At 46.7% G+C, this 14800-nt stretch overlaps 1 protein-coding gene across 3 annotated transcripts in view; it reads right to left on the reverse strand.

Moving 5' to 3' along the window:
* The window catches only part of PACS2 (phosphofurin acidic cluster sorting protein 2), a 182922-nt gene extending 174728 nt beyond the window's left edge, over window positions 1-8194 (reverse strand). For all 3 annotated transcript variants that reach the window (XM_074960863.1, XM_074960862.1, XM_074960861.1), the window contains exon 1: window positions 7982-8194. In XM_074960863.1, the coding sequence (XP_074816964.1) occupies window positions 7982-8103 (122 nt within the window). In that variant the 5' untranslated portion in view covers window positions 8104-8194. The remainder of the gene's footprint in view (window positions 1-7981) is intronic.
* Window positions 8195-14800: the final 6606 nt, after the last annotated feature.

Here is a 14800-nt window from a genome sequence, read left to right on the forward strand (position 1 = left end):
ACATGATTTTGGTAATTAACTGATCTTTAAATATTCATGGTAAATAGGCCTAAGGCCTGTGATGGGATGTTAGACAGGGTGAGATCTGAGTTACCCAGGAAAGGATTTTCTGTAGTATCTGGCTGGTGAATCTTGCCCATATGCTCAGGGTTTAGCTGATCGCCATATTTGGGATCAGGAAGGAATTTTCCTCCAGGGCAGATTGGAAGAGACCCTGGAGGTTTTTCGCCTTCCTCTGTAGCATGGGTCACTTGCTGGAGGATTCTCTGCTCCTTGAAGTCTTTAAACCACGATTTGAGGACTTCAGTAGCTCAGACATAGGTGAGAGGTTTTTCACAGGAGTGGGTGGGTGAGATTCTGTGGCCTGCGCTGTGCAGAAGGTCAGACTAGATGATCATAATGGTCTCTTCTGACCTTAGTATCTATGAATCTATGGTTACACGTACTTTCGTTTCCAACCACTGGGATCTATAAGGTACACTTGCAGCTCTTAAGAGCCACCGTTTCCCAAAGGGTTATCCGCTTCCGTGCAGATGGATGCACTCATCCCAAGAGGGGATCTATGCAACACTCAAAGATGGACCAAGTAGTTTCCAAAGTCTCCCGGCAACTAGTGTCACTTGTTTATTTACCTATCAGCCAATTCTCTCGGTGACTACCCAATTTTCAATAAACAAGCTAGCAACTAGTGAGGTTCCATTCTCTCATGGTGAAACTGGCTCCATGCCCTGTGAGTCTCCACATAATTACTGTATATTACTGTAATCCAATTAAACCTCACTACAAGATGAGCTTCATGTTATCACTTTCAATTAGATTTAAGCCACTTATTGTCTGCATTAAGATCCATTTGGACTAAAAATCCCACACCACTGCTTGAGAAATGGCATTTATCAGCCAAATGACAACAGCAATGCATGTTATACTGAAAGCCGGAGAAGACAGTAAAGACTGGATAACAATTACAGTAGCTTTCAGGGAGAGAGAAAACACGGGGAAGTAAACTAACATGACCACTATCCAAGCTTGCTGGTCTCCCAATAGTCAAATTCGCCTCCAATTCTCCACTCCCTCTTTTTCTTCTGATCCCAGCTTCATTAAAAAAAATGGAAGATTTGTTAGAGGCCCAGAGGAATTCCTCAGTCCAGAATTTTCACTAAAGCTAAGAGAAAGACTGAGGATAACAGCGGGCCTGGCAATCCAGCATTATTTGGCAGATGATCATTAATTCCATAGGAACTACGCTCCCAAGAAGGTCAGTCATAAGAGTGGCAGAATTTGGCCCATAGGAATTAGGAGAGCTGCCAAGACATGACGCAAATAAGCAGACTAACAGGCCAACTTCCCATGCAAAGGCAAACTATGAGATGTGTTTAGAAAATACAGACCAGGGTTTACAGAGGAACATAATGGCACTCTGAAAAGTTTTCAGCATTTGCTTCTTGCTCATTTGTTGGGCTACAGTTCCTCTTCAAGCACAGACTATATGTGGAGTGACTAGGTTGAGACGCTCCATATTTTCCCTCTGATCTTTCTTCCTAACTGTCAAGTTTTTGCTTTCCTTCACCCCAGTGACCCATGATCAGCTGAAGGTTGGTCTTTGACTTAAGGCACTGAGCTAACTCAGTTCTATTCCCACCTTCACCAAAAGCTTCCTGGATGACCTAAAGCAAGTCACTTTCCCCCCTCTGTCCCTCAGATCTTTATCTGCAAAATGGAGATAATATTTCACTACCTCTTATGTGTGTTGAAGGAAAGTTAACATTGAAGTGCTCAGACACTACACTGATGAACAAAGAAATCTCAGCTTATTTATAACACTAACTTCTTCTGAGCGCTATTCAGTTTGCTTCCTTGATTTCTCCCAGTGATGTATGAGGAAACAAACTTACCCCAATAAGATGTATGTGTGAGACCAAGTTTGAGTGCTTTCAAACATCCTAGAAACAGATCAATAGCATAATGCAAACCCTGTCATGGATGAAAATATTAATCCAACCACATTTTTTATTCTGGAGATCACTTAGCAAGACAGTCTCTTACAGTCTTGAGACCACCTCCTCCACTTCCCCAGCCATCCCCCTCAATCTCCTAGTGTTGGGGCCTCAAAATGTTCTCTCAAAATGGGGAGGTTGTCACATTCACCATAGTAGAATAGCCAACTTACACAGCACTTTCCACCTTCAAAGCAGTTTGCAAACTGTAACAAATGAAGCTCCATTTTTCAGATTGGGGAAACTGAGGCAGGAGCAGTTAACTAAAATCATACAAGTCAGTGGCAAACTCTGAATGAGAAGTCAGGATTTTACAGTTGCAAATTCAGTCTTCAGACAACTTGACCATGCTGCCTCTTGAACCAGCAGCATAATTCGAGAAATATACAACTCTAGTTTCTTTTCTCAATCATTTTTTAAAAGTTTTAGAGGAAATGTTATGCAATATATCCTTCCTCTAAAAACAGCAGTTCATTGCACAAGAGTGAGACTAGTAGGGAAGAAACAGGTAGACAGCTTCTTCCCTCTGAAATATACTTGTCAAGACTCTTTGTTGATAAGGTAACACCAGTGATGTGATTGCAATGACTGAAACAAGGAACTTGATTTTCTGAGAAGCTGATTACCCACAACTCCAATTTAAGGCAATGGGTGCTACACATACTCAATTCATCTAAATATCAGGCCCAAGAAACCTATTATATACATAAAGGAAAGCTGTGTCTGTCACTATCAGATGGGTAGGAAGCCAGAGGGCTAAAATCCAGAAAGGCTACATAGTTTTAACATAGCTGCAGCATATGGTTTTGATGGAGTGATATCAACAGCCTGCTCTGCATGACTGAGGTATTATGGTCGCTAATACCACAGAAGTACTTTTATACATACAGCAACAACTGTCCACAAAGTACTTTAAAAAAAAAAAACGAAAACAGCTGACATCAACAGAAGAATAAGCACATCAAATCATTTGTTACACAAAGAAGCTGATCCCTCTCTTTCAAAGAGAAACCACACTCCCTTCCACCTAACGTACAAAGAATCAAGCACAAAGATTTAACTGAGCTATGTGTCACTGAAGAAAACTATGGTTCTTTGCCACTATTTTTCACAAACTAAATATGGCTTCTGAGAACATTTCTCCCCGTAAAGCAACTAGATACTTAGCCCTTCAAGTTTTACTAAGTCCACATGAACTGGCTGGACTTCCAGTAAATCAAAACTAAAAGGAGATCTTCCTCTCGTCCTTGTGAAGAGTGATATTTCATATATTATCCACCACAAAGTCTGCTAATCAGCGATCAACTGGACAAAATGAGCAAAGCATTCCAGTCAATCAACTCTCAGTGTACCAATCCACCCACAACACTCAAGGCTTCATACCAGCTACACAGGGCAATTCACTGAATGAGACCATTGCCTTTTATTTCCTTTATTGGCAAGCTCTTGTCCACAAAAGCATTCCAAAATATGTCACATTCCCCAGTGCGTGTGTGTGTTGAGAAAAAAATAACTGCAGGCACTTAGCCCCAATTATGTATTCCAATAAAGCAAGCACTTGCTGGTCCAATCCCTGCTCCCCTCTATTGCTGTATGCCAACAGGGTAGGAATGTCTCTGAAATAGAAACAAATGTCTCTAGAGATTTATCTACACTAACCTAAACTTTTTAAAAGGGAAGGAAATGCTCTCTCCCAGAGCATGATCCTTCTGCATATTCCACCCATTCTCTGACTTTTTACTGAGTTCAAAGCAGTGGTGTTTGAAGAGTCTTAAAAGTCAACAGGCACACAGAAGAGAAATTGCAGCCAATGAAAATCCAAAGGAAAACACCAAACCCATTTTCCTCTCCACTCTCCTCCATGTATTCACAGATGTCTGCTTGAAGAGGGAGCTCTCATTCTCAGAGTATATTGTGTCTTCTAATGTCACCTTTTGATTATAGCATGTCTCAAGGACATTCCTGCATCCCAGGAAGTGATACTTGCAATATTCATGGTCAAAAGTTTCAAAGATGAGTGCCTGAAGTTAAATATAGTCTTAGGAAAGTAACTTTAGCCCTCCTTTTTTTTAAATATCTTGCCCTCTCCAATCACAGACACCTTTGTGTTCTTATGCAGCACCTGCACCACATACAATGAAATGCAAAACAGTAGTCTGATGTAATGTTAACAGGTAGAGTTAAAACAGCCAGGAAAGGCTAATAAAGGTTCACTGAACAACTTAACACAGCAGCATTTATATATATATTTATATATATATATATATATACACACACACACACACACGGAGTATTTTTTATTTCTGGTTAACTGTGTAGCATATTATTGTTTGTTCTAAAATGTGCAGCATAAGATACAGATGCACTGACACCAAACTAATGTTTCTGTAGGAACCTCAACTTTTCAATTTTCTGACTTAGTTTTGGCTGTGCACTCAGTGTTTTATAAGTCTACTGCGTTTTGCAGACCTGCCAAGTGTCATACGTTTCACAAAATTCACACCTGCAGGGTGACACGCATTCCCACGGCCCAGACTGAATATTCTGCATCCAAATGGGCTGCAGCAACATCTGACAATTATGGTTCGGTCACCAGAGGCCGCTGTGGCACCTGGGGGGGGAACATGCAGCCAAGCAGCTTCTGTCTGCTACTCCCCCTGCTGGACCTGGAAACAGCACCATGAGGAGCAGGCAGTGACAGCAACCACAGAGAGGAGGCAGGGTGGAACCGACCAGACTCCCATACCCAGCACCAACCACCAAATAGGTCTCAGTTGCCCCCAGTCCTTAGACGCCCACTGGGTTTCACAATGTGCCCTATGGCTTCTATCCCCAGACACTCACAAATCCAGTTTCCTTCCCAGATATCCCCAGACACTCCCACAACCCAGCTTCCCTCAAACCCCAGTTCCACACACACAAATTCAAGTTTCCTTATGCCCAGCTTTCTGCAGCCATCTTCATCAGTCCCCCAGCCATTACCAACCTCCACCCAGCCAAATTCAGCCTTCCTCCCAGCCCTCACTTTGTATTTTATTTGTTTGGGTTTTTAGAAATAAAAATTGTCTCTAGTGATGTTAGCCTCCAACTAATCCCAGTCACCATTTGAAATACACACCTCCTTGAGGTAATTAGTGTGATGGAGTGGAATATATTTTTATTGCTGCTTTTGTTTTTGTTTTTGTTTTTTTTAACAAGGCTGTGTTATAAAAGCAGAATCATCATGTACATAAATAGATTGGATGATTGCAGCAAGAGAAAACTTTTCAGAGTTTAATTTGCAGAATGTAGCCAGAATTGTGGAGGTCTCTTATAATTGTGGGAACTACAATTTCTCCCAATTCCCAACAATCTCCTCCTGTTCCTGATGCTAAAGTAGGGATTTGAAGGATTTTGTTGTGTGTGTTTAACTGAAATAGTGATGATCACGCTCATGCAAACTGTCACACTAGAAACCTGACAACACACCTTGAGTCTTCTCAGGCTACTTTAAGGTCACAATAACTACAGAGCTTGTTGGGGTGTCTGCTAAAATGTTAGATTACTGGGCATACTTGGTGATTTCATTCTTATATTCATTTGTTTCCCCCTAAACCAAGCAAAGACAGTAGCACTTCAAGAACTCTTGTCACTGTCACCTGCCAACACCCCGTCATTTTTGGTGTGACCCTGCTGAGAGAAAAAAAAAAAAAGGAGAGAATATTTTTTCCTACACAAACAAGACGACAAATAAAGGGATCTTCCTCAAACATTCATATATACTCACCTTTGGGCAGATACCAAGCATGGAAATATCAGCCCAGCAAGTTTGGAGAGTTATGAGCAAGTGAAAAGAGGCTGTTAGAATGGAAATGCACTTTCAGCCTGATTACCAGAAGCCTAGACATCTGGTATAACATATTCAGACAAAACTGTTACAAGATACTGATTAAAAGCTTGTGCATTTCTCAACTAGTGTGGCAGACTCATTTTAGGAAGAGGGCATACAAGGGGCAAAAGAAGGGGTCAGAGTTAATAGGGAAAGCTGCAAACATTCTGCCCCTCTTAAAGTAAAGCAGCAGGCCATTACTTGAAAGCTCACCATGCTCACAATTTGGCCTCTGGTGAAAGTGGCTGTGAGAGCAGCTCACATGTACAGGGCAGCAGCCCACCAACCCAATATTCTCTGCTCAACCTAATGGAGTACTAATGGGTAAAGAGTAAAGGGAGCAGCAACTATCTGCTAATCTACCCCAAGGTGGGGAGCACCAAACAAAGTTGGGACACCTGTTTACTCTGCACACAGAGCCAGAGAGATCTTTTTACTGAGTGAACAGCAGTGAAAATGAAAAGCAGGCAACCTCCAGATTCTATGCCCCTCATGTCCTGAAGTCCCTTAAACCCGATGAAGTGAGCTGTAGCTCACGAAAGCTTATGCTCAAATAAATTTGTTCGTCTTAAGGTGCCACAAGTACTCCTTTTCTTTAAACCCTGCAGTTTACCTGTGGTCGCATTCCTATTCTCATGGACCGTAGAAGGCTGGGGTTGAACACAGACATCTCTGGAGTACTGGGATAAGGGAGCACAGACAATGACATGAGTCTAGGGAGCATGGCTCAGCAGTGGGGGTTCCCCAGTGACTCTCCTCCCAGTGCTGCTGCCTGGCAAAGTTCCCTGAATGCCTTGTTCACAGCATTCCATCCATCAACCTGTCTGCCCATTGTACACATCCAGTTTGTGTCATTTTTATCATAAAAAGCCAAGCTGAGGATTTGTCTCTAGAAACAAGAAAACATGACTTGATATTAATTTAGGAAGCTTGCTTTTATGTTTTTTTTTCTGTTATGATCATAAAAACCCTGACAACAGAAGTTTATCTGGGCTGGGGGAGCATGAGGGAGATTTCAGGGCTAAACAATGGGAGCAGTGTGACAATGCAAGTAAGGTGCACTGCTGCCCAGCTAAACTCCCACCCACACCCTTTTTCCATCATCCCACCCACCACAAAGCCCAATTTCACACAGCTTAAGGTGTTCTCATGCCAGTTCATTTTTGAACAACTAATACCCACACAAATAAACAACAAGTACGGGAATAACGAATGGGAAGATGCTAGTAAGTACTATTAAAAATTAAGGAATTTGCAAACAGAAGCTAATAAACAGATGCAGTCCCGAAAGCCAGGATGTCACCAGCTAAACCAAGCCTCCCCTGCCCATTCATGTCAATTCACATGCCTTACCACCCAACCAACAAGAAATGCCCTTTCCAGTCCACCCACAAGGCACTCACACAGTCCCTTCAGACACACAGCCCTAACCCCATGCTCCCTCCCCCCCCAACTCCCTCCAGGTACAGACCTCACAGGCACGCATCTAGGGAACATAGCTGGGGCTCAGGCTGCCCATCTGGGTACAGAGGTGGGACAGGACAGGTGCATGGAGGCGGACATGCCGCAGAGCAACCCCAGGGCTGAGCGGTCTGTGATGGAACAAGCACGGCTGCGGAGAAGCGGGGCACTGCCTGCCAGCAGGAGCGGTTCCCACCTCAGTGCTAGCTAACGGCACGTCCGGAGCTGAATCCGAGCCCTGAGCTGGGCCCCGCGCCCTGAACACAGCCAGGCTCTCCCCGCCTAGCAGGGGGTCCGAGGCCGGTCCCGCCCCACGCCGGGGCAGCCTCCCGGGGCAGGGCAGCCAGGACCAACACTGGGGGCCCCTCAGGCGCACGCCCAGGGCTCTCACGGGGGCCTGCGGACCCCCCCCCATCCCCCGGCCCAGAGCTGGAAGGGAAGGGGGCTCCGCGGGGAGGAGGAACCGGGGGCACCGGGTGCGGGGGGCTGCCCCGCCTGGTCCACTGTGGGCGGGGAGCCCGCAAGCTCGGCCCGGCCTGGGGGCAGGGACGGGGCCCGGACCGCCAGGGGGGTTGCAGGCAGCCCGCGGCAGGGGCTGCCCCGGTGCAGGCCTACCCAGGAGGGGAAGGGGGCGGCGGCGGCTCCGCCCAGAGCTAACCTGGGGACGCAGCTGGGGCTGGAACCGTCGATCTCCCAGGTGGCGAATAGGTTCATGGGCACCGGGCGGCTCAACACCCCGGCGCCGCCCGGGAAGCTCAGGCGGCCCCGCTCCGCCGCCATCGCCGCAGCCGCCTCGCTCCCGCAGGGGAGCCGGGAGCCGCCTGCAACTAGACGAACGCACCCCCCGACCGGTCACTACGCCGCGCCTACCGCGGCCGGCCAGGGTCACATGGAGGGGGCAGAGCCAGAGCGCTGCGTGAGGGAGGAGCGTGGAGGAGGGAGGGGCCTAGGTAGATAAGGGGAGGGGCTTATGGGAGGGCGGAGCTTGGGGCACAAGCCTTGGGAGAAAAGGTGCCGTGGCGGGTCGGTGGTGCAGGACTCGGAGCGAAGAGGGGACTAGTCTGTATGGAGGGGTTATTGAGTCCCGGGTCCTCCAGCGTTACCAGAGAAGATAAGGCTGTGTTGCAGCGGGGAACTCAATAATGGTAGAAGCTTCCTGTTTGAGTTCTCGAGTTGTTATTTAAAGAATGGCTCTTTGTCTTCACCCTTCAGAGCCTGCAGATAGGGAGGAGTTTGGGGAAGGGGCAGTGCTAGCTAACGGCACGTCCACGGGGCTGTGCTTAGGAAGAAGAAGCCTAGGAGTCAGCAGAAGGAAAGTGGAAGAGCCTGGGGAAAGACAGGCGTTTGGAGAGTTGAAGGGGAGGCTCTTAAGGCTAAGAGAGGAAGAGCTTGGACAAGGGCCTGCAGGGCAAAAGTCTGCGAGAGGTGCGGAGCCTGGAGAGTGGAAGTTTGGAGAAGGAAGCAGAACGAACTTGCATGAGGAAAATAAGAGGGGAGAGATGCGAGGATGGGGGACCATAGGGAGAAAGAACTCAAATGTGTGGAAGAGCTTGGGATGTGGGAGGAATATAGAGGACAGGAACCTGAAAAGAGAACAAGGAGTCCGATAGCACCTTAAAGACTTACAGATTTATTTGGGCATAAGCTTCTGTAGGTAAAAAAAAACACTTTTTCAAATGCATGGAGTGAAAATTACAGATGCAGATGTAAATATAAAGAAAAGGAGTACTTGTGGCACCTTAGAGACTAACCAATTTATTTGAGCATAAGCTTTTGGATGCATCTGATGAAGTGAGCTGTAGCTCACAAAAGCTTATGCTCAAATAAATTGGTTAGTCTCTAAGGTGCCACAAGTCCTCCTTTTTCTTTTTGCGAATACAGACTAACACGGCTGCTACTCTGAAAGATGTAAATATACTGACACATGAAGAGAAGGGAGTTACAGGGGGAGGGATGGATCCATGCTTTGAGCCTGCTAAACCCAGGGTTGTGAGTTCAATCCTTAAGGGGGCCATTTAGGGATCTGGGGCAAAAATTGCGGATTGGTCCTGCTTTGAGCTTTGATTGGTCCTTCTAAGGTCCCTTCCAACCCTGATATTCTATTATTATGAGTCTATGATACCTCAGAAGTGGAGAACCAGTGCTGACAGGACCAATTCAATCAGGGTAGATGTAGTCCAGTCCCAATAATTGAGGAGGAGGTGTCAATTCCAGGAGAGGCAAAGCTGCTTTTGTAATGAACCAGCCACTCCCAGTCCCTATTCAAGCCCAAATTAATGGTGTTAAATTTGAAAATGAATTTTAGTTCTGTGGTTTCTCTTTGAAGTCTGTTTCTGAAGCTTTTTTGTCCAAGTATGGCTACTTTCAAATCTGTTATAGAATGTCCAGGAAGACTGAGGAGTTCTCCTACTGGCTTTTGTATATTGCCATTCCTGATGTCCTATTTGTGTCCATTTATTCTTTTACATAGGGACTGTCCGGTTTGGCCAACGTACATGGCAGAGGAGCATTGCTGGCACATGATGGCATATATAACATTAGTAGATGTGCAGGTGAATGAGCCTCTGATGGTGTGGCTGATGTGCTTGGGTCCTCTGATGGTGTCACTAGAGTAGCTATGGGGACAGAGTAGGCAATAAGGTTTGCTACAGGGATTGGTTCCTGGGTTAGTGTTTCTGTGGTGTGGTGTGTGGTTGCTGGTGAGTATTTGCTTCAGGTTGGGGGGCTGTCTGGGAGCGTGAGGGATTGTTTTCCAGGATAGGTTGTAGATCGTTGATAATGTGCTGGAGAGGCTTTAGCTGAGGGCTGTATGTGATGGCCAGTGGTGTTCTGTTGTTTTCCTTGTTGGGCCTGTTCTGTAGTAGGTAACTTCTGGATACCCATCTCGCTCTGTCAATCTGTTTCCTCACTTCCCCAGGTGGGTACTGTAGTTTTAAGAATGCTTGATAAAGATCTTGTAGGTGTTTGTCTCTGTCTGAGGGATTGGAGCAAATTTGGTTGTATCTTAGGGCTTGGCTGTAGACAATGGATCATGTGATGTGACCAGGATGGAAGCTGGAGGCATGTAGGTAAGTGTAGCGGTCAGTAGGTTTCTGGTATAAGGTGGTGTTTGTGACCATCACTTATTTGCACTGTAGAGTCCAGGAAGTGGATCTCTTGTGTGGATTGGTCCAGGCTGAGGTTGATGGTGGGGTGGAAATTGTTGAAATCCAAGTGGAATTCTTCAAGGGCCTCCTTCCCGTGTGTCCATATGATGATGATATCATCAATGTAGTGCAAGTAGAGGAGGGGCACTAGGGGATGAGAGCTGAGGAAGCATTGTTCTAAGCCAGCCATAAAAATGTTGGCACACTGTGGAGCCATGCGGATACCCATAGCAGTGCCACTGACTCAAAGGTATAAGTTGCCCCCAAAACTGAAATGGTTGTGGGTGAGGACAAAGCTCAACCACCAGATGTCCCGTGGCCTTATCAGGGATACTGTTCTTGACAGCTTGTAGTCCATCCTTATGTGGAATATTGGTATAAAGAGCTTCTACATCCATGGTTGCCAGGATGGTGTTTTCAGGAAGATCACCAATTCATTGTAGTTTCCTCAGAAAGTCGGTGGTGTCTCGAAGATAGCTAGGAGTGCTGGTAGTGTAGGGTCTCAGGAGAGAGTCCAAATAGCCAGATAATCCTGCTGTAAGAGTGCCGATGCCTGGGATGATGAGGCATCAAGGGTTTCCAAGTTTATGGATCTTGGGTAGCAGATAGAATATCCCTGGCTGGGGCTCTGGGGGTGTGTCCATGTAGATTTGCTCCCATGCTGTACCAGGGAGTTTTCTGAGCAGATGGTGTAGTTTCTCTCTTTTGGTACTCCTCAGTGGGATCAGAGGATAGTGGCCTTTAGAATGTGGTGTTGGAGAGTTGCCTGGCAGCCTCCTGTTCATAATCCGGCCTGTTCATTTTGACTACAGCACCTCCTTTCTCAGCCCCTTTGATTATGTCGTCACCCATAACTATTTCACATTTAGGGACAATGTATATCTTCAAATCAGCGGCACTGCTATGGGTACCCACTTGGCCCCACAGTATGCCAACATTTTTATGGCTGACTTAGAACAACGCTTCCTCAGCTCTCGTCCCCTAATGCCCCTACTCTACTTGCGCTACATTGATGACATCTTCATCATCTGGACCCATGGTAAAGAAGTCCTTGAGGAATTCCACCATGATTTCAACAATTTCCATCCCACCATCAACCTCAGCCTGGACCAGTCCACACAAGAGATCCACTTCCTGGACACTATGGTGCTAATAAGCGATGGTCACATAAACACCACCCTATTACCGGAAACCTACTGACCGCTATACCTACCTACATGACTCCAGCTTTCATCCAGACCAAACCACACGATCCACTGTCTACAGCCAAGCTCTACGACGATACAACTGCATTTGCTCCAACCCCTCAGACAGAGAAAAACACCTACAAGATCTCTATCAAGCATTCTTACAACTCCAATACCCACCTGGGGAAGTGAGGAAACAGATTGACAGAGCGAGATGGGTATCCAGAAGTTACCTACTACAGGACAGGCCCAACAAAGAAAATAACGGAACGCTACTAACCATCACCTTCAGCCCCCAACTAAAACCTCTCCAACGCATCATCAAGGATCTAGAACCTATCCTGAAGGACGACCCATCACTCTCACAGATCTTGGGAGACAAGCCAGTCCTTGCTTACAGACAGCCCCCCAACCTGAAGCAAATGCTCACCAGCAACCACACAAAAAAACAGTAAACCAGGAACCTACCCTTGCACAAAGCCTGTTGCCAACTGTGTCCACATATCTATTCAGGGGACACCATCATAGGGCCTAATCACATCAGCCACACTATCAGAGGCTCGTTCACCTGCGCATCTACCAATGTGATATATGCCATCATGTGCCAGCAATGCCCCTCTGCCATGTACATTGGCTAAACTGGACCGTCTCTCTACGTAAAAGAATAAATGGACACAAATCAGAGATCAAGAATTATAACATTCAAAAACCAGTTGGAGAACACTTCAATCTCTCTGGTGACTCGATTACAGACCTAAAAGTGGCAATTCTTCAACAATAAAACTTCAAAAACAGACTCCAAGAGACTGCTGAATTGGAATTAATTTGCAAACTTGACACCATTAAATTAGGCTTGAATAAAGACTGGGAGTGGATGTGTCATTACACAAAGTAAAACTATTTCCCTGTTTATTTTCCTCCCTTACTGTTCCTCACACATTCTTGTCAACTGCTGGAAATGGCCCACCTTGCTTATCACTACAAAAGTTTTTTGTTGTTTTTTTTTGTTTTTTTCCCCCCTCCTGCTGGTAATAGCTCAACTTACCTGATCGCTCTTGTTATAGTGTGTATGGTAACACCCATTGTTTCATGTTCTCTGTGTATAAAAGATCTCCCCACTGTATTTTCCACTGAATGCATCCGCTGATGTGAGCTGTAGCTCATGAAAGCTTATGCTCAAATAAATTTGTTAGTCTCTAAGGTGCCACACGTACTCCTTTTCTTTTTGCAGATACAGACTAACATGGCTGCTACTATGAAACCTACCCTTGTTAGCAAAAGGTTATTGATTGCCTTGGCTACTTGGATCACAGCAGCCCCCACGGTAGATTTGCCCACTCCGAATTGATTCCTGACTGACCAGTAGCAGTCAGGCATTGCAAGCTTCCACAGGGCTATTGCCACTTGCTTCTCAACTGTCAGGGCAGGTCTCATCTTGGTATTCCTGTGCTTCAGGGTGGGGGAAAGCAACTCACAAGGTTTCATAAAAGTGGCCTTATGCATGCAAAAGTTTCGCAATCACTGGGAATCATCCCAAACCTGCAACACTATGCGGTCCCACCAGTCTGTGCTTGTTTGCTGGGCCGAGAATCAGCGTTCCACTGTATAAACGTGCCTCAATGACACCATGATATCCCAATTGCCACAGCCCGTGTTTTCAGGAATGTCTGTGTCCATGTTCGCCACACAATCTTCCTCATGCGGGTGGTTCCTAGCTAGGCTCTGCACATACCGCAGGATAATGCGTGAGGCGTTTACAATGCTCACAAAAGCATTGTGCAGCTGAGTGGGCTCCATGCTTGCCATGCTATGGTGTCCGCATGGATAACCCAGGAAAAAAGGCATGAAACGATTGTTTGCCATTGCTTTAAAGGAGGGAGGGAGGAGAGACTGAAGACACATGCCCAAAATCACCTGTGACAATGTTTTTGCCCTATCAGGCACTGGGAGCTTAACCCAGAATTCTAATGGGCAGTGGGTACTGTGGGATAGCTACCCACAGTGCACCACTCCGTGAGTCAATGCTAGCCACAGTATTGAGGACACACTCCGCCAACCTAATGTGCTTAGTGGGGACACACATGATCGACAGTATAAAACTGGTTACTAAAGATCGACTTCTATAAAATGGACCTAATTTTGTAGTGTAGACATGCCTTTAATCTGACCCTGTAGGGCCATTCTTATGATCATTTTGGTCCCATTTGCCCTTAATGACAAATGAATAATTAATAGACTTATCTTCTGAGATATTAAAATGCCATCTAAGGGAGGCAACTAACTCCAGGAACTACTGTGCCCCAGCTTTTAACCTAGCACATCAGCTATAACTAAGTACTAGATAAGTCAAGAATTACTCTAGTCTATAGCCATTCACTCTGGAAACTAAAGTGAAGGGGGAGTTAACGGTAAGGTTTGCCGAGTTAGACACCTGAGAACGTGTGACCACACAAATTCAGTGTAAAAAGAGGATGTTATTTACCTGGGTATTCACAGCACATACATCATACATACAATGCAGTAACTACAGCGAGATGTGAACAAAATGCAAGGGAACCCTTGGCCGCCCACAGAATCACCAGACATCGTGTTTTGTGCCGAACTTACAGCATTTCTAGACCAGGCTTTGAGAGGCCATGACAACAAACCCGTCAGCCCCACATGGGATGGCTCTGCAAAAACAGGCAGTAAAGCGCAGGGCAGCAGCGGGAAGCCTCAGCTCCTTCTTCAGTGGGATGGGCAACAGGGGCAGGGTTGTGCACCGCTGGCCCGGCCCGGCCCGGCCTCCAGCGCGGGAGTCGGGCCTGCTCGGGGCGGGGGGCCTAGCCCACGTTCTCTTCGGGTGAAGACCTCCCGGGGGAGTGGGAGCAGGGACCGGTGCGGGGTGGGCAGTGGGGGCCGCCCGGGGCCGAGCTGCCTTGGGAAGCCCGACCTCCCCTGGCCCTAGCCTCATTTATCGCCTCGCCCTACTCCGCTCCTGAGTGGAGCGCAGCCCAACATCCGCCCCGCCCGGATCTCCCGGCTTTGACCCCCTCGAGTCGCTCCCTTCTCGGCCCACGGGACACCCCCTTCCCCGGGCCGCTCCCACCGGAAGTGGATGGAAGTCGGATGGAGTTCGGCACCGGACCGGAAGTAACCCGGCAG

The sequence above is a fragment of the Natator depressus genome, chromosome 8 (assembly GCF_965152275.1).
Source record: "Natator depressus isolate rNatDep1 chromosome 8, rNatDep2.hap1, whole genome shotgun sequence".
Classification (NCBI taxonomy): Eukaryota; Metazoa; Chordata; order Testudines; family Cheloniidae; genus Natator; species Natator depressus.